This window comes from Cherax quadricarinatus, chromosome 27, assembly GCF_038502225.1.
Source record: "Cherax quadricarinatus isolate ZL_2023a chromosome 27, ASM3850222v1, whole genome shotgun sequence".
Taxonomy (NCBI): Eukaryota; Metazoa; Arthropoda; class Malacostraca; order Decapoda; family Parastacidae; genus Cherax; species Cherax quadricarinatus.
The window spans coordinates 15556688-15577001 of record NC_091318.1 but is presented as its reverse complement, the minus strand read 5'-3'; the positions used below and the strand labels follow the sequence as shown (position 1 = coordinate 15577001).

The 20314-nt window shown below is 39.1% G+C and overlaps 1 protein-coding gene across 6 annotated transcripts in view; it reads left to right on the top strand.

Moving 5' to 3' along the window:
• The first annotated feature begins 1224 nt into the window (after window positions 1-1224).
• LOC128691189 (protein HGH1 homolog) overlaps window positions 1225-20314 on the top strand; it is a 29062-nt gene continuing 9972 nt past the window's right edge. Inside the window, exons 1-7 of one of the 6 annotated variants that reach the window (XM_070089022.1) lie at window positions 1225-1279; window positions 3413-3526; window positions 9789-9991; window positions 12962-13194; window positions 14167-14288; window positions 16158-16348; window positions 17071-17204. In XM_070089022.1, coding sequence (XP_069945123.1) covers window positions 3436-3526; window positions 9789-9991; window positions 12962-13194; window positions 14167-14288; window positions 16158-16348; window positions 17071-17204 — 974 coding nt within the window. In that variant the 5' untranslated portion in view covers window positions 1225-1279; window positions 3413-3435. Of the gene's footprint in view, window positions 1280-1438; window positions 1573-2299; window positions 2489-3410; window positions 3531-9788; window positions 9992-12961; window positions 13195-14166; window positions 14289-16157; window positions 16349-17070; window positions 17205-20314 lie in introns of those variants that run through there. The other 5 variants (XM_070089023.1, XM_053780047.2, XM_070089024.1 and 2 more) reach the window with 5 other exon arrangements.

Here is a 20314-nt window from a genome sequence, read left to right as displayed (position 1 = left end):
TCTGTCAGACACTGCAACACAAGGGTATCTTGGTACAGAGCACTTCGACAACCTCTACTAGTGAGAACGGCTGGGTTTGAGAAGGACCTGCCCTCCCTAAGCAACCTACGTCTCACCTCCTGGCACTATATAAAGGCCCCATTCTGTCACTTCAACTTCATATTGTTTCAGACAACGGAACAATGCTCTTCTCCAGACTGAGGGACTGACCACCTCAAAACTTTAAGGGTGATGGACTGATTACATCGTCTTCAAGTATCTTCTGCTTCTATCAACCTTTCTGTACTCGACTGAAGAAGCCTACTGTGTAGGCGAAACGTTTCGAAATAAAGATACCTAACTGTTGCATATGTTTCTTACCTAACAATCTGTCGGTATTTCATACCATTTTAATGTTCATTCTGTCAGACACTGCAACACAAGGGTATCTTGGTACAGACCACTTCGACAACCTCTACTAGTGAGAACGGCTGGGTTTGAGAAGGACCTGCCCTCCCTAAGCAACCTACGTCTCACCTCCTGGCACTATATAAAGGCCCCATTCTGTCACTTCAACTTCATATTGTTTCAGACAACGGAACAATGCTCTTCTCCAGACTGAGGGACTGACCACCTCAAAACTTTAAGGGTGATGGACTGATTACATCGTCTTCAAGTATCTTCTGCTTCTATCAACCTTTCTGTACTCGACTGAAGAAGCCTACTGTGTAGGCGAAACGTTTCGAAATAAAGATACCTAACTGTTGCATATGTGTCTTACCTAACAATCTGTCGGTATTTCATACCATTTTAATGTTCATTCTGTCAGACACTGCAACACAAGGGTATCTTGGTACAGACCACTTCGACAACCTCTACTAGTGAGAACGGCTGGGTTTGAGAAGGACCTGCCCTCCCTAAGCAACCTACGTCTCACCTCCTGGCACTATATAAAGGCCCCATTCTGTCACTTCAACTTCATATTGTTTCAGACAACGGAACAATGCTCTTCTCCAGACTGAGGGACTGACCACCTCAAAACTTTAAGGGTGATGGACTGATTACATCGTCTTCAAGTATCTTCTGCTTCTATCAACCTTTCTGTACTCGACTGAAGAAGCCTACTGTGTAGGCGAAACGTTTCGAAATAAAGATACCTAACTGTTGCATATGTGTCTTACCTAACAATCTGTCGGTATTTCATACCATTTTAATGTTCAACTCTTGGTGAACTTAGGTGAAGATGTAGGGATCCCGCTCTTCTGGGGCTTGGCGAGGGCGTCCACCTGGTGTATATATGGTAACTTCTAATTTCTTCTGTTATATTTACAAAGAACCCCAATGGAAATAAATCAATTTGTCTGGCTATTCGGGGCTATCCTAAGTAATCTGCACAAATGCTGGTGTGTATGATAATTTATGTAATTGTATTTATGCGTATCTGTACCTGAACAAACTTATTTACTTAATAATTAAAGGGACTCGTTTTTTTTCTTACATCACAACATTTCTTCCCCGTACATCGGGAAACAAGGCTCGATACAGCGTAAGCTGTTAGTGACCTTTACAAACCCAACAATAACACGAAAACTAGTAAGTTAAGAATTGTTCGACATTTTAATTCGAATGGTTAGCCACCCAGGATCCAATTCAAAGTATTCTCTATAAGGATTACAATGCTGAGTTTACAAATTTGGTTATTGTGTGGTTTACATGTAGCAAAATAATAATTACAGAGTGTACCACTAGAACACCTAGCATGGCTAGGCATTTCGGGCAGACTTATATTAATTCTTAAATTTAAAATATTACAAATTATGAGTTAAGTTGGTATTATGGCTAAGTGACTAAATACTAGTTTGTGAGTTTAGCAATGTGAATGCTTTTGTTTTGGCACAATACAGTTTCAGTATTGGAGTATCACAGGCCAACTTATGACTAGTTAGGATTCATTATTTTAAGATTGAGATTGATACATGTATTTCTGTTTATGGTCAAATGGGTGAGTGAGTGTAAGTGTGAACCACCAGGCGGTATTTATGTAATTAGTTGACGGGATGTATCAGGGAGATAAGATGTTTTCTAATGGTAGTTTTGAAGGTGATGAATGTGTCTGCAGTTCTAGAGTTTTCAGGTAGGGTGTTCCAGATTTTAGGGCCTTTGACATACATTGAATTTTTGTAAAGGTTTAGTCGGACACGGGGAATGTCATAGAGATGTTTGTGTCTGGTGTTATGCCTGTGGGTTCTGTCACAACTATCAAGAAAGCATTTTAGGTCGAGGTTAATATGTCATCGGTGACTCTTATTTCTACTGGGGGCCCATCAGTCTTGTCCCCCAGGATGCGACCCACACTAGTCGACTAACGATGTAATGGAGGCAGGAACCATACATAGTTGTAAAGACGAGGTATGATGAAGCTCATGGAGCAGGGAGAGAGAGGACCCAGTAGCGGTCAGTGAAGAGGCGGGGCCAGGAGCTGAGTATCGACCCCCGCAACCACAATTAGGTGAGTACACAGGTACCTACTTACTACTAGGTGAACAGGAACGGCAAACAAATTTTATAAATTTGCAAATTTTAGTGTGTGATTTACATTTTATAAAGCGTTGTTAAGTACAACGGAAACCACAAACATGCTGGGGCATTTCAGGCAGACTAATCTTAATGCTTATAGATTATTTAAAAGTAGACGTTGCCTACTAGGCGCGTGGCCTGATAGGCAACACTATCTCTTCACCTACAGAGTGTGTGTGGTTCAGTCCTTGGCAAGGGTAAACACTGAGCGTATTTACGTACACCTGTTGTCCCGTTCACGTAGCAAGCAAGTAGGTACCTGGATGTTAGTGAACTGGTGCGGGTCGCATCTTGGGGAAACAAGACTAAGGACCACAATGGAAATAAGACAGACAGTCCCTCAGTGATGCATTGACTCATGGGTTATCCTGGGTGGCTAACCCTTTGAGGTTAAAAATCCGCACAAAATCTGATAGAGTGGTATGGAAATATGCCCAGTGTTTCGCCATACACGGAACTAATCCCAGACTCATTGTGTGAGATGAGGTCACTATGGACCAAGCCAGCAGCACCTTCCTGCAGGAGTCGAATTTCAGCTCCTGGCCCCACCTTTTGCTCTGGCTACTACAGAGTTCACTTTCTCATGGCTTCATGAACCCTATCATGTCTGTATTTAAAGCTTTATATTGAACCTGTATCTACCACTGGTGTTGCTTCAACTAGATTATTCAACATCCAACCACTCTGGGGCTGAAGAAATACTTCTTCACATCCGAGTGACTCATCTCTCTTATCTATCATATCATCCAACATTCCCCTAGTGTACCTGTTTCCTGCCTCTTACAGCCTGTCCCTGTTCTCTCTATCAGTTTCTTCAGTACAGATTTTCTTTCTAATAAAAGACCAATTTTGCCAGGTTGAGGTTTTTGGTTGAATACGATGCTAATGGACACTGTCAACGAGCTGGTTCAGCTGCTGGCAGCAGATGGTCGGATAGATGTTAAGAGTGCTGCCTGCATGACTGCTGCTCGTAAGTAAGGACTGGAAGCTACTAATATTTGAATATCATAGATTTTTTTTTTTTTTTTTTTTATCACACTGGCCGATTCCCACCAAGGCAGGGTGGCCCGAAAAAGAAAAACTTTCACCATCATTCACTCCATCACTGTCTTGCCAGAAGGGTGCTTTACACTTCAGTTTTTAAACTGCAACATTAACACCCCTCCTTCAGAGTGCAGGCACTGTACTTCCCATCTCCAGGACTCAAGTCCGGCCTGCCGGTTTCCCTGAACCCCTTCATAAATGTTACTTTGCTCACACTCCAACAGCATGTCAAGTATTAAAAACCATTTGTCTCCATTCACTCCTGTCAAACACGCTCATGCATGCCTGCTGGAAGTCATAGATCTGAGACATAAACTGAAATATAGTATGTCATCCTGTTTGACTATAGATTTTATTCTGTTAATTTTATATAATACAGTATACCATTATTATAGTGGGTTATTCTAGGTTAACTTGACATAATGCACCATGACTATAGTGGGTTATTCTAGGTTAATTCTATATACAGTGGAACCTTAGCTTACGAGTTTAATCCGTTCCGTGATCTAGCTCGTAACTCAATTTACTTACATATCAAATTAATTTTCCTCATTTAAATTAATTCAAAAGCCATTAATCCGTTCCTGCACCCTGGAGACTAAGAAAAAAATACTTGAATATGATGCTATTATCAGCTTTGCAGCTTATTTATTTATCACAATTAATCTAATATGACATAATAAACAATATAATTAACACAGAAACATGATATACATGTATACTCTAGAATGAATAAAATAGGCCATAATATGGTGGCAGAGGCAGCGGTGGAAGCGTCTGCCATTTCTGTCCCAATTTGACTATAGTATCTTCCCATGCTCTTACTGTAAGAGAAAACAGAGTATTTTTAAGGCTAACTGCAGTAGATCACTAGTTTTCTAAGGAAAACGCTAAAACAATGTATTTATAAATAAGAAATATCGTATAAAAACTGTTTATGTAAAGTGTATATGTACACCTACCCTCCGACTTACGATCGAGCTTGGTTCCGACCAACCGGTCGTAAGTCAAAATGGACGTAAGTCGAACTTTACTACTGAATATCAACATGACATTTTTGAAATGACTTTATTTTATTGTTTTATTTTGGTATTCCATTTTTTACTTTACTTTTTATGCTGTTAGTACTGTATTTTATACTGTAAGGTTTAGGATAAACACTGTATACAACACAAACAGTTGTTTATTTCCCAGAAATTTGGCATAAAAAACACGGTCGTAAGTCGAGTGGTCGTATGTCGAGCAGGTCGTAAGTCGGATGGTAGGTGTACTTACACACTTGGAGCAGAGATGGTGGGGGAGGTCGAGGGTGGGGGATATTGAAGGTGGGGGGATGTTGAGGATGGGGGATGATGAGGGTGGGGGATGCTGAGGATGGGGGATGCTGAGGGTGGGGGATGTTGAGGGTGCGGTGTATGATGTATTGCCTCGTTAAGTCCATGGAAATCGTCTTTTTCTTCTCAACACTTTTCTTAGGACCCACCGCATGGATAGCTGGCCACCTTGCCAGATACCTTTCAACACTTCTGGGCACCATCAGCCAAGCCCACCTCAAACACTCAGGTGACCTCTCTCGAATTTCCAACGTGAATGTTAAAAAACAAAAGCAAGGCTTCCTTCGATGTCACAGCCCTCTTTACCAATGTTCCTACTGATGCTGGAGTAAACATTCTGAGACATAGGCTCACTGAAAACCACGACCTTCCTTTACCTCTTCTAGATTTCATCAGGCTAGTGAATCTTTGTGTTAAATTCAACTTCAAGTATCAGGACAACTGTTACAAACACTGCTTTGGGATGGCAATGGGCAGCCCGCTCAGTGCTGTGCTTGCTGACGTCTTCATGGAAAATCTAGAGACAGAGAAATTCAGCACCCTCATTCCCAACACTATTACCTGGTTAAGATACGTTGATGATATATTGGTTTTCTACCCGATACGTCTCAGTATCCAGGCCCTTCTCAACTAGATCAATGCAGCTGAACCATCGATAAAGTTTACACTTGAATTCGAAAAGAATGGCAAACTTCCTTTCCTCTATGTCCTCCTGTGCAGATCTCCTGACAGTGACAAACTTCTCTTCAAAGTGTATAGAAAACCTACTAACAAGGACGATCTTATACACTTCTACTCACACCAAGACACCCGCACTAAAAAAGGAGTCCTCATTGGCTTCTTCTTGAGAGCTCTTTGCATCTCCAGCCCTTGTTTTCTTGAAGAAGAATGTATTTACATAACACAAGCCTTTACACATCTTCATTTTCCATCTTTCTTCATCCAAGATTGCAGACTCGAGGCACGAGCTATCCTCAACAAACTGCCCATGGAACAGCCCTCTAAGCAGTTCATAGTGCTCCCATGTGGTGATGTTGCTACGAATACTTGCTGGGGACTTGCTAAGAGTAACATCAATGTTTCCACCATGAACACATCATCTATCAAAGACCTCACTACGAAATGCAGCCCCACATCTCTAACTTCCACAGCAGGCGTCTATGCCATCCCTTGTGGATTCTATCCCGAGAAATATGTAGGCAAGACAGGCAAAGATCTTGTGGTCCACCTGAACGAGCATCAAAGTACCTGTAACAGAAACGATTGAAGGTATGCCTGTGTCCTCCACAGAGACTCCACGGGGCATTTGATGAACTGGAATGGGGCACAACTCGTTCTCACTGAACCAGACCTCAGACTCCGATGGTGCTTAGAAGCCTCGCTAATCACCGTCACTGACACAATAAAATGTAACACTGGAAACTGCAAAATTTCAAAAACATTAGAATACATGATACTTAAGCAGGCTAAGCGCCACAACCCAACAACACAGGAGTCACATGATCTCTTCCTCTACCCATCCTCATCTCAACATGGCATTCTTCAGGTCACCATGCGTCACTCACACCTCACTCTCTGCCTATATATAATGTCTTTTTACCTCTGTATGTTAGAAGTGATCAAGGTCCCAGGATCGAAATGTTTTCTAATAAATGTGTCATGGTGTTTGCTTATGTTTCTTTCTAAACCTTGTACTCTGATAATTATACTTGAGACACTTATGCAACATATGGGAATCTTTATTGAAGAAATGTTTTGCCACACAGTGGCTTCATCAGTCTTTTACAAAGCAGGAAGGTATAAGGAGAAGAGGAGTTGAGGTAATCAGTCCCTCAGCCTGGAGTCGATGGGTTCAGTCCATCAATCTGTCGGACACTACATCATCATGGGATCTTGATACAAAGAATTCTTCAAAACTTGTCCAGTCTTTGGACGAAGACCTGCTTAGACTAGTGGATGGTTCCACTATGACCCCCGCCTCCTCCTGCTTCGCCTCACCTGACTACAGTAGATAAGCCACTGCTACGGCCCTGTGCTGTACTTCTACAAGATTGATGGACTGAGCCCATCGAGTCCAGGCCGAAGGACTGATTACCTCAACTTCTCCTCTCCTTATACCTTCCTGCTTTGTATAAGACTGATGAAGCCACTGTGTGGAGAAATGTTTCTTCAATAAAGATTCCCATATGTTGCATAAGTGTCTCAATTCTTCAACTTGACGGTTTTCAAAACCTTTCATCACACTACAATATTACTGAGGGTAACTAGAAAATTATTCCTTTCATATGTAAGTAGGTAATTAAGTTTATTCAGATATGCACAAATACAGTTATATAGAATATCATACATAGCAGCATGTGTAGAAAACCTAGGATAACCCAAAAAAAGTCAAAGTGATTTATTCCTATATGCCTTCACTCAGTGTCATTTCTTCTAAAAATGGTGTTACATGAGAATGGGAGTGTTTCTCTTTATTTATTCTACTGTATCAGTGTGGAGACAACTTGTACACAATGTAAAGTGTTTGTATTATGGTATAATACAAAAAGTGTATGATTGAAAACCAGATGTGTTCACCTGGTTTGTTTACATTACATGTGGCTGGGGTGGGGTGGGGAGGGCTGCCCTGGCTGGCTACCATACTTCACAAACCTGACTTCCTACAAATGTAACTCACCTCTCACCCTACATTAAGAATACAAATATTTTAAGGTAATTAATGAATGCACTGTATATGTATTTTATCACTCTGGGGCACTTTAATTAAATGTCGTAGTATATTATGTGTGGGTGGGGAGGGGTGGGCTGACCTGGCTGGCTACCATTCCTCCCAAACCTGACTTCCTACAAATAAAACTCACCTCTCACCCTACATTAAGACTACAAATATTTTAATGTAAGTAATGAGTGTACTTTGTGTGTACAGTGGACCCCCGCCTAACGAATGCATTGCTGCACCACAGTCAGCTGCTGCTGCACCACAGTCAGCTGCTGCTGCACCACCATCAGCTGTTGCTGCACCACAGTCAGCTGCTGCTGCACCACAGTCAGCTGCTACTGCACCACCATCAGCTGTTGCTCCACCACCATCAGCTGTACTCCTCGAAGATGTGGAGCGAGTGTTGTTGGTGTGGCTTAACGGGAAACAATTACCGAGAAACAATTAACCCCAGAGGGTTATCCACCCAGGATAACCCAAGAAAGCCAGTGCATCATCGAGGACTGTCTATCTTATTTCCATTGGGGTCCTTAATCTTGTCCCCCAGGATGCGACTCACAACAGTTGACTAACACCCAAGTGAACAGGAAAAAATGCCTGGAACTAGTGCTCATATTGGTGAATTTAAGGCCAGCAAAGGTTGGTCTGAGAGATTTAAGAATTGTAGTGGCATACACAGTGCAATAAGGCATGGCGAAGTTGAAAAATTCCAACCCCAACAAGTGTTCAATTGTGACGAAACAGGCCTGTCCTGGAAGAAAATGCCGAACAGGACCTACATTACACAGGATGAAAAGGCACTCCCAGGACACAAGCCTATGAAAGACAGGCTAACTTTCATGTTTTGTTGTAATGTTAGTTGGGATTGCAAAGTGAAGCCTTTACTTATGTATCTGAAAATCCTAGAGTGTTCAAGAAAAACAGTGTCTCATCACTCATCAATACTCTTCAATAAAGGTACGTGTCATTTTAACATTTATTTATATAGTTATTGTGCATGTCTCATTGTTTTCTTTGTAGGGAAATGTATACTGTATTTCATGAAAAAAAATTTTTTTTAATACTTTTGGCTGTCTGGAACGGATTAATTGGACTTCCATTATTTCTTATGGGGAAAATTAATTTGGCTAACAATAATTACGGCTAACGATGAGCTCTCAGGAACAGATTAATATCATTAGGTGAGGGTCCACTGTATTTTACTTTTTATTGTTTTTAATGCAGAGTTCTATTGCATTCATAAGTGGAAAAAAATGGCTTTCTGCTTTTCTGTGATGTGTGCTTTCTGGCAGTATCCTGGAACCTAACCTGCCGTATAAGTGGGGACCTACTGTATTTGGATTTGTTAAGTGTTTTAGAGACCATTTTGCTGCAATATAGCACTCTAATCTGATTAATATTTGCATTTATAAAAATAATAACCAAGAGGTTTGAGTGTGGGGAAAGACATTGAGGCACAGAACATTATTGGACAATGAAATTTCTTTGCTGGTTGCCAACCAGTAAAAATATTAGGTAGCTGAGATACAAATACTGAAGCCTCTGAATTTGCAGAGATGATTGTACTCTGTAAAATAATTTATAGATTTTTTTTATTGTGCTAGCAACAAAATATATGTTAAATTTTCTAGATTACATAATAGATTCTACTGCATTATATAATGCTGTAATAGATACATAAGACTAATTGTAAAAAAATGCTAGCATGTTACATTTAATGACTTATTAGGGAAATGTTTTTGCATTGAATGGTAAATGGCTCTGTGAGGAGATTCTTTCAGTAGAAGTGCCTTGATGCTGGTGAAGGACTCTTATTCTTTCCTTGGATTAAACCTCAATGCCTCCCATTTTCTAGGGAGGGAATTGTAGTAATAATCTTGGTGAGTGGTGGCTGGAATTCTAATCTTGCTTATCTTATACACTGAATGTTCTGAAATGTGTAGGTACCATCTTCAATCATGGCCAGCAAAATGTTATGCTTCATGCTTTCAGTTTTTCTGTCAGTGGAAGTTGACTTCGAGGGTGTAGGGTAGATTTCCCTTATAATTTCTCCATGTTCCGTACTGTATATCTAAAACTACTATGTCCACATTATAGTTTATTCACATTATGTTTTATTTTATTTTATTTTATAGAGCTAACAGGAACCCCTGAGGGTCTAAGTCTTCTGACCTCCAGAGCAGATATTCTTACAGCTATTTTGCACTTGATTAGAGACTCGGAAATTTACACAAGTAAAGATGCCATGCGTGCACTAATCAACATTTCTGCAGAGGAGTCTGGGGCTGAAGGTCTTCTGGCCCTGAAAGATGTTGATATCACTGCAGAAATGGTCAAGGTAAATAATTTTATTAACTTTGTAATTGTTGGGTAAAAGGACACAAGAAAAAAAAGGGTGAAAAGTAAAAGACACAAGAGTTTTATCAAATCTAACGGCTTGATAAATCTCTTGGAGAGTGAAACGTTGCCACAATAAAATGTCACATTAGTTACACTTGTGTCCTTTTACCCAACATATTGTCGGTAATTCTACCAGCATTAAAGCAACTACGTAATTATGTCTTTTTGAGGTTCTGTTGAATTTAACCGGTTTACCTATTTACCATTGCAAGAGCATTTTCTAAGCAAACATTCATCATATTTACCTCTTTTATATATATCATTGACACTTAAGTGCTTGCAAGCTTTTCTGATACGTTGTTGTTCTTTCAGCAAACTGGCCATATCCCTCAGAGGCAGGGTGGCCCAAAAAGAAAAATGAAAGTTTCTCTTTTTAACTTTAGTAATGTACATGTATACATGAGAAGGGGTAACTAGCCCTTTGCCCCTGGCATTTTAGTCGTCTCTTACAACACGCATGGCTTACAGAGGAAGAATTCTGTTCCACTTCCTCATGTTATGTAGACATAAAAATTAGTTAAATGCATTCTTTAGTGAGTTTGGTGACAAATTCAGGAGAGAATTGGTTTTGAACTTCGCTCTGCTATTTCTTTCACAGAAAGTTAAAACTAACACTTCACAATGGGTACAGGTCGGCCATCACTAATCCGGCAATCAGTTATCCGGTTCCATCAGTAATCCGGCATTAATTTCAGTGAGCATAATTTCAAATTTCATCATTATGCTGACTCAAATTTCATCATTATGCTGACTCAAATATCATCATTATGCTGACTCAAATTTCATCATTATACTGACTCAGAAATTGTGCAGATGGTTGTAAATCCACAGCAGCAAGCCAGTGGAGGAGAATGCAGTGATGAAAATGAGGAAGATGTAGCAGAAAGAGTGGAAGATTGAGACACAGCAGAAAGAGTCTCTATTGATTGGTTAATTAAGTGTATTCTAACCTAACCACTCTGTAATCCGGCAAACTCACTAATCCAGCACACTGCAGGTCCCAACATTGCCGGATTAGTGAAAATTAATTCAATTTTAGGAAAGTGGTTAAGAAAAGGTAATAATTACTATTTATCATTGTTTTAAGCTCAAGTTCTTATATAAATAGTATAAGGATAATTGAAATTTATATCCATACTGCATGTTACACTATTACATTTATTGACGTACACTGTCCAATAAAGTCTCAATATAACAGACTGACCAGAGAGGGGAGACAGGTAGCTGGTGTGGTAGATAGAGACATTGTTCTACAGTGATGGTAGCAATAACTAACAGTTCTGTAACCTACAGACTTTGTCCATTGTTTCCAAACCAACTGACCCAGCTGATTTTATTCCATATTTATGAAGTCCACTAATATAGAGATCCATTATATTGAGGGTCTTCGGGAGTTTCACTACCTGGATGGGTTAAATTGGAAAGTTGATGTTATACACAACATTTTGGACGGAGTTAAAACTAATACTGTATCATGGTTTACAAGGTCGTATTGTAGTACAATTAAGGATGATAAAAATAATAAAGACAGTGTAACAGTGACCAGGTAGAGCATATTGCCAAGAAACAAATGCATTAAGTTGTTAACATCCACACCTAACCCTTAACCCCTTAAGGGTCTGTGTCATAGTTCTACGGCTTTGAACTCTGGGTCAGTTCCATAATTCTACGTCATGAGCTCAGCTCACTCAGATAAGCTGTGAGTGATAAATATTGGCCTAGATATAAGAGAATTGGTTAATGTAGTGAGTGTGCACCATATAAAAAAAAGTCCTGCCCCATGCAGTGCATGATGGAGGAAAAAACCATGACTAGGTCTTTGGTTTAAAATAGCAACTTTGCAGTGTATTTTTGGATGGTTTTTACATTTTTATTCTAGGTCTCTTGGTATCATTTGATAGAGTGGAAGATATATTACAGAAATGGAGATGATTTTGATTGGTTTCTGTCTGAAAGTAGCTTGAAATTGAGCTCTAAGTACCAGAAATATTAGATTTTTGCTGATATTCCAGAGTACACAAATCATGTCATTTGTCCAATATGCATCCAACTGGTCAGTCTAATATGCATTCATGAATCCACCGACATTATTTATATAATTATTACAATAGTGCATAACAGTAAATCTATTTTTTAGTGTGAAGAAAAATTAAAAGTGGAATTCATGTGTAATATTGGAGAAGCCTGGGAATGTAACTAATGAACAGAGGAAATGTTATTTTAGTGCCAGGAATGTCTGCATTATTTTTTCTGGACCCAATTTTGAATTGGCACTTTTTGAATTTTGTGTGATATTGGCCAAATTACCAATGTCTGATCACTGAACTCTGCTTTGCATTGCATCTGGTTCTTTACAGAAAACTTGTTTGTAAGTTGGAAAATAAGGAATAATTTAGTTGTAAGTTGAGCACTTCTTGTAATTCTTTAGATCATAACTTAGTTATTATAAGTCATTATTGAGCTACAGTGGAACCTCAAAAATCGAACTGCTCCCAACACGACCAATTATGTAAGTGTATTTTTGTAAGTGCTTTTATAAGTGTATTTTTGAGGGTCTGAAATGGACTAATCTAATTTACATTATTCCTGATGGGAATAAATTCATTCGGTAAAGGCACTCGAACAGCCTTCTGGACCGAAGAAAGTTTGATATTTGAGGTTCCACTGCATTTGATTGAAAAAAAATGTTAATTTATGTAAATTTTTCCTAGCTTGTAGAATTTGACATGATCAATACACTTAACCCACGTGAGTTATTAAACACAGGGTGGTGGAGGCTTTATCCTCCATCCACTAATCATGAAACAGACACACTGTTTAAATGTACTGTTTTACCTTGTTAGCAGTAATGTCAAAGCTACACTTGAGTCTGGACCTGTGGTTGATAAAGAAATCCTTACTTTTTTAGTGTATTGAGGACACGGAATATCCCCATGCAGACTTTGCATGTGGTATACTGGCTAATTTGTCCAAGCCCAAGCATTTGTGCCAACGGGTGTTTGACCGCATCACTGATGGGCCCACTAAGCTCGAAGGTCTGGTCTACATACTCTCTCAGATTGACTACAACAAAAAGGGTGCTAAACTTCATCTTTTGGCATCATTCATCTCTAATTTCTCACAACTGGCTGCTGGGAGAAGGTACGTGTGTGATCTTCCATTTATACCTGCAGTGTGTGGCTGACCCATGGGCAATTAAATGCTTGCTGTAATGTTTCCCAAGTGGCTCTGTGATCTCAACCCTTCCGGGGGGGGCAACTTGATACTAAAGAACTTTTGATTCAGGGAATTGGAGTTACACTTTTCCCTCCATGGAGCAGACCTGATTACCTCTCGTTGCCAGAGTATGAGATAAATGCTTTCAGGTGATAATAATAATTATAGGGTACTGTGATCTCAGCCCTTGAGGACGAGTAACTTAATGTTGGTAAAGGATTTTTGACTATAGGAATTGGAACTACTTTCATGTTCCTTGGAATAAACCTGATTTTCTCTCATTCCTCAGGTGCCATATGATCCTTTACAGGTTTAATGCTTCATCATTATGGTAATAATGCCTTGTGTCAGATGCTTTATCATTCAATCCTACTCCTCTCCCCAACACCTACTATTCACTTTTTTACGGCCATCTATAAATGTTTAACAACCATGGTGACATTACATACTCATCTTTGTGAAAAGCCTAATTTTACTGGGAAATAATTTCCCTCTCCTTCAAACTCTAGCTTGAGCTTCGCTATCCAGGTAAAAATTCTTTATTGCTTTAAGTAACCTGCTGTATCACTAATTCCATACATTTGCATCATCTGCCACATTGTTTCCATATCCACCCTATCATATGCCTTTTCTAAATCCCTAAATGAAACAAAAGTTCCTTACCTTAATCTATGGTAAGTATTATTTGCCTATATGAATATATATAAACACTTGGTCTACATATCCCTTAACCTCACTAAAACCACCTTGTTCAGCTGCAGTCCTTTCTGTCTTACCCTTAATATTTTTAACCAGTTTATTCCCTTATAACTCTACACTCTTTTTATTTCATTTTCCCCCTGTATTTATAATTTATTCATAAATACAGTAATATACTTAAGGACATGAGTACCCCAGACAGATGATGGACAAGGATGGGTTTGTGTTGCAGCGACTTCTATCATTTATGGATTACAAGGAGTCAAAAGGGAGGCGAATGTCTATCATAGCAACAGTTCACAATTGCTGTTTTGAGAAGAGTAAGTTCATTTTTACTTTTAAGAATACACAGTATTTTTATATTTTTGTTAGGATGACGGATTCAAGCCTAAATTACAGTGGACCCTCAGCTAACGAAAGCATCGTCTAATGTTAAATCCGCCTAACGAAGCATTTGAGCGTAAAAATTTTGGCCCAACGATGAAAAACTTGCCCAGTGTGATTCATCCTGAACCTGTCCGTCCAGCCTGAGCGCCTCAGCTGCCCTGCTGTCATTGTTTACAAGCCAGGGTGGCCGGTTCCATGCATACATTTGATACATTTTGTATTACTCCATTGTTTTTAGTGCTTGCAACTGCTAAATAAGCCACCATGGGCCCAAAGAAAGCTAGTGCCAACCCTGTGGTAAAAAGGGTGAGAAATACTATCGTACCACGGTCAGCTGCTGCTGCACCACCGTCAGCTGCTGCTGTATCACGGTCAGTTGCTGCTGCTGCTGCTGCTGCTGCTGTACCACGGTCAGCTTCTGCTGTACCATGGTCAGCTGCTGCTGCTGCTGTACCATGGTCAGCTGCTGCTGCTGCTGCACCACTGTCAGCTGCTGCTGTACCACAGTAAGTTGCTGCTGCTACTGCTGTACCACGGTCAGCTGCTGCTGCACCACTGTCAGCTGTTGCTCCACCATCATTAGCTGTACTACTCGAAGATGTGGAGCAAGTGTTGTTGGTGTGGTATAACAAGAAACAATTACCGAGAAACAGTTAACCCCAGAGGGTTAGCCACCCAGGATAACCCAAGAAAGTCAGTGAGTCATCAAGGACTGTCTAACTTATTTCCATTGGGGTCCTTAATCGTGTCTCCCAGGATGCAACCCACACCAGTCGACTAACACTCAGGTGAACAGGAAAAAATGCCTGGAACTAGTGCTCATATTGGTGAATTTAAGGCCAGCAAAGGTTGGTTTGAGAGATTTAAGAATCTTAGGGGCATATTGAACCCGCGGTCAGAGAGTCTCAAAACTCCAGACCGTCGCGTTAGCATACACAGTGTGATAAGGCATGGCGAAGTTGAAAAATTCCAACCCCAACAAGTGTTCAATTGTGACGAAACAGGCCTGTCCTGGAAGAAAATGTCAAACAGGACCTACATTATTCAGGAGGAAAAGGCACTCCCAGGACACAAGCCTATGAAAGACAGGCTAACTCTCTTGTTTTGTTGCAATGCAAGTGGGGATTGCAAAGTGAAGCCTTTACTCATGTATTACTCTGAAAATCCCAGTGTGTTAAAGAAAAACTGTCTCATCACTCTTCAGTAAAGGTAAGTGTCAGTTTAACATTTATTTATATAGTTATTGTGCATGTCTCATTGTTTTCTTTGTAGGGAAATGTTTATTTCATGAAAAAAACAAAATTTTTTTAAAACTTTTGGCTGTCTGGAACAGATTAATTGGATTTCCATTATTTCTTATGGGGAAAATTAAGTGCAAGTATAAGTGCATGTGCACAACATCTGTGTCCTCAAAACTATCATGTAAATTTGTTTCTTGTAAAACCATTTGTTGATTTTCCTAAATAAAAACTTACGTCAGACACTCCATGAGTGTGAGAGAGAATTTCTTCTTTTCATATTCACCATAAGTTTTGACTACTGCCCATTGGATGACTATGGGGTGGAAAATAAAGTCATTAAACTAACAGAACTCTAACATTATTACATATTTAATATTTGATATTGTGGCACTGTACATATAAGCTGTTGTTTATTATTGCTTGTTTTTTATTGCAAACCAAATTTCTACAATGACAGTTATAATAAATATATAATATGAGGATATTAGTAAAGTTTTATTTTGACAGTTTGGATGCTGTGGTCCCTTTCAAGAGTGTATACTTTGATTGTGAATATTACAGAATACCACCCATGGTTAATGGGTGAGGATGTTGACTTGGTACCTCGCCTCTTGTTACCGCTCGCTGGACCAGACACTTTTAATGAAGAAGAGAATGACTCCTTGCCATTTGACCTCCAGTACCTCCCTGATGACAAAGAAAGAGAACCAGACCCAGAGATACGCAAGTTACTGCTCGAGGCTTTGATGCAGGTATCCTTCAAGAGGAAGGTGGGGAGAAAGATGTGTCATGATGCTGGTCAAGGGCTCTTGATGCAAGGAATTGGAGAAGCCCTTTCCTTCCATGATCCTTTAAGAGAAACCTTAATGCTGTTAATGGGCTCTTGATCAAACCTGATCACCTGCCATTCTCCATGTGCTGTGTGACCAAATTCAGGTTTAGCACTTACCCATGAATATAGTAATAAAAATTTGCTGCAAATAGATAGATTTTTAACAGGTACAGTAGAGCCCCAACTTACAACATTTTGATTTAGGACATTCCACATTTACAGCATTGACACATTTATATCAATTAATCATTCATGATTTCTGATCTGTAGTTATGATCGTTGGAAATGTCCAAATATTAAGTGAGCATTTTAGATTGGATTGAATGGAGACAACTAGTTTATGGCTTGATGTGCTGTTGTAGTGTGAGCAAGTAAACTTTTATGAATGGATTCAGGGAAACCAGTCAGCCAAATTTGTGGAAGTGGGAAGTTTAGCACCAGCACTCAGAAGGAGGGGTGGGGGTGTTACAGTTCAGAGGGCCATGTGAATTGGATGTCTGCACACTTCTGGCAAGATAACTATTGAGTGAATGTTTCCTTTATTAGGGGTCACTATACCTTGACAAGAGACACCCCCTGATTAGCCTCTAGTCCTCCATGATGGATGGATGAAAATCTAATAATAAATATTATTTTACCCAGCTGTGCATCACCCGTGCGGGTAGAGAAGTGATGCGCAAACAGAATATTTACCTCATACTCCGAGAACATCACAAGTGGGAGGAGGATCGCCACTGCATCATGTTGAATGAAGATCTGGTCAATCTTCTCATTAGGTAAGAGCTTTAGTTTACTAAACCTGTAGGGTCATACAGTGCCAAGGGACTGGAAGGTAATCAGGTTTGATCCAAGAAAGGGAAGGGTGGTTCCAGTTCCTCAGATAAAGAGCTGTTCACTAACATGTGCATAGAAGGTTATTAAGTACAGTCATACCTGTCATACCCCACCTTACATCATTAATTAGTTCCAAGATCCATGACATAACCTGGTTTTTGACATAAACCAGACATAAACCATGCCTTAAAATGAGACAAATTCCATAAAATTAGCATAGATAACTCGCGAAAAATATTTCTAAACCTTAAAGAACACTAAAAATACATTTTAGTAATTTTTTTTAAAGAATAATGAACAAAAAAAATTACGATGTAGGTGACGTTGCTGAGTGACGTAAAGTCGGACCTAATGACATTCTCTGAACTGAAATTTACTCTAGAAAAATGGCATAAAGGCAAATTTGATGTAGGCTGAAATGATGTAACGCAGTGGTATGACTACAGGTAAGTCTAGGAGGTAAACAGCACCTTTAAGGAATTTATTGTCTTACCAAAAACAAGTAGAGATAGTAGACTAAACTCAACTGTCAGTTTTTGTTAAATTAATACTTAGGTAGCCAAAATAGTTATTGACAACAGTACATGAGAATGGATGTAAATTAGGTCAGGTAAACAGGTTACAATAGATATTATAGATTTTAATTATACTATTTACCATCAGGTTTTTTCTATGAAATTCAATCTGCTTGCCTGCCAATGAGTTCAGAATTTCTTTTTGAATACAGTAATAATAATAATCTGAATGCCTGCCACTTGCAAATCTTTTTAATGACCAGGTTACAGTATGTCATGCAAGTGGTGTTGGTACTGTGCATTACATACAGGCATACCTTGTTAATACAACAGGTTAGTTTCCAGACCACTGCCGTAAAGCGAATCACAGCCTTTCTTTTCACTTACCAGTGCATATAAAAGCCTAAAAAAATTTTATGCTATTATTTATTAAGTGCACAATAGCTCTAGGCCTACAAAAATAATGTATAAGTGTAAATAATAAATAAATGCATCACCACTGAAAACCATCTTAAGAGCAAGACAAGTGCTGAAAATAATAAACATGAATATAATTAAAAAAAATTCCATACAGTGGTACCTCGGAATACGATCTTATTTCGTTTCAGAAGGCTGTTCAAGCTCTGATACCGAACAAATTTGTTCCCATAAGGAATAATGTAAATTAGATTAATCCGTTTCAGACCCCCAAAAATACACTTACAAAAGCACTTGCATAAATACACTTACATAATTGTTCGCATTTTGAGCTGTTTGTATCCCGAGGTACCACTGTATTAGTGAAGTGCTCTAAAGCGAGGTATGCCTGTATACGTGTTTCCCATTATGGGTTTAGAACTCTCTCATGATTGCAGTACTGTAATAATAATAATAATAATAATTGCCAGGAGCAAGGGGCTAGTAATCCCTTCTCTTGTATAAATTACTAAATTTAAAAAGAGAAACTTTCATTTTTCTTTTTGGGCCACCCTGCCTTGGTGGGATATGGCCGGTTTGTTGGAAAAAAAATAATACTAATAGTAATAATAACAATAGTAATGATAATAATACTGTAGTAATGTATCCCATTACTCTGGTGTCTAGGTCTATACAAGTCTTAATTGTGTAAAGTTAAACTGTTTGCATGGGCTCTTGCAAACAAAAATGTATAGGATGTATGTGCTGTATTTTGGCCATACTGGATTGCCAGTGGATTCGATGGATTTGTAAGCACTATGAAAACTAAAAATTCTTCAGGTCTCTCTCTATATCTCATATTTTGGGCCATTTAGCATGTCTTTAAGAAGATAGTGTATACCATATCTGCTGTTGGAGCTATCATTTAGTTTAAAATAATCAAGATTCCTCTTTTTAAGCCTGTTAGATTGCAGGTAGATACCAGAGAGAATTGGCAAAAGTAAGAAAAACTCAATGGAGGTAGTAGGTTGGTAGACAGCAACCACCCAGGGAGGTACTACCATCCTGCCAAGTGAGTGTGAAACAGAAACCTGTAATTGTTTTATATGATGGTAGGATTGCTGGTGTCTTTTGTCTGTCTCATAAATATGCAAGATTACAGGTATGTCTTGCTACTTCTACTTACACTTAGGTCACACTACACATACATGTACACGTTTATTTATACACACTCATCTGAGCTTTCTTTGATTTTATCTTAATAGTTCTTGGTCTTATTACTTTTCCTTTTATATCCATGGGGAAGTGGAATAAGAATCTTTCCTCCGTATGCCATGCGTGTTGTAAAAGTCGACTAAAATGCCAGGAACAATGGGCTAGTAACCCCTTTTCCTGTAAAGATTACTAAAAAGAATAAGAAGAAAATTGTCAAAGTGGGAAGTCTGAATGTGCGTGGATGTTGTGCAAATGATAAGAAAGAGATGATTGTGGATGTTATGAATGAGAAGAAGCTGGATGTCCTGGCTTTAAGTGAAACACAGCTGAAGGGGGTGGGAGAGTTTCAGTGGAGAGGAATAAATGGGATTAGATCAGGGGTTTCAAATAGAGTTAGAGCTAAGGAAGGAGTAGCAATAATGTTGAAGGATAAGATATGGCAGGAAAAGAGGGACTATAAATGTATTAATTCAAGGATTATGTGGAGTAAAATAAAGGTTGGATGTGAAAAGTGGGTTATAGTAAGCCTATATGCACCTGGAGAAGAGAGAAGTGTAGAGGAGAGAGAGAGATTTTGGGAAATGTTGAGTGAATGCATGGGGAGTTTTGAACCAAGTGTGAGAGTACTTGTGGTTGGGGATTTCAATGCTAAAGTGGGTACAAATGTTGTGGAGGGAGTAGTAGGTAAATTTGGGGTGCCAGGGGTAAATGTAAATGGGGAGCCTTTAATTGAGCTATGTGTAGAAAGAGATTTGGTAATAAATAATACATATTTTATGAAAAAGAGGATAAATAAATATACAAGGTATGATGTAGCACGTAATGAAAGTAGTTTGTTAGATTATGTATTGTGGATAAAAGGTTGATGGGCAGGCTCCAGAATGTACATGTTTATAGAGGGGCAACTGATATATCGGATCATTATT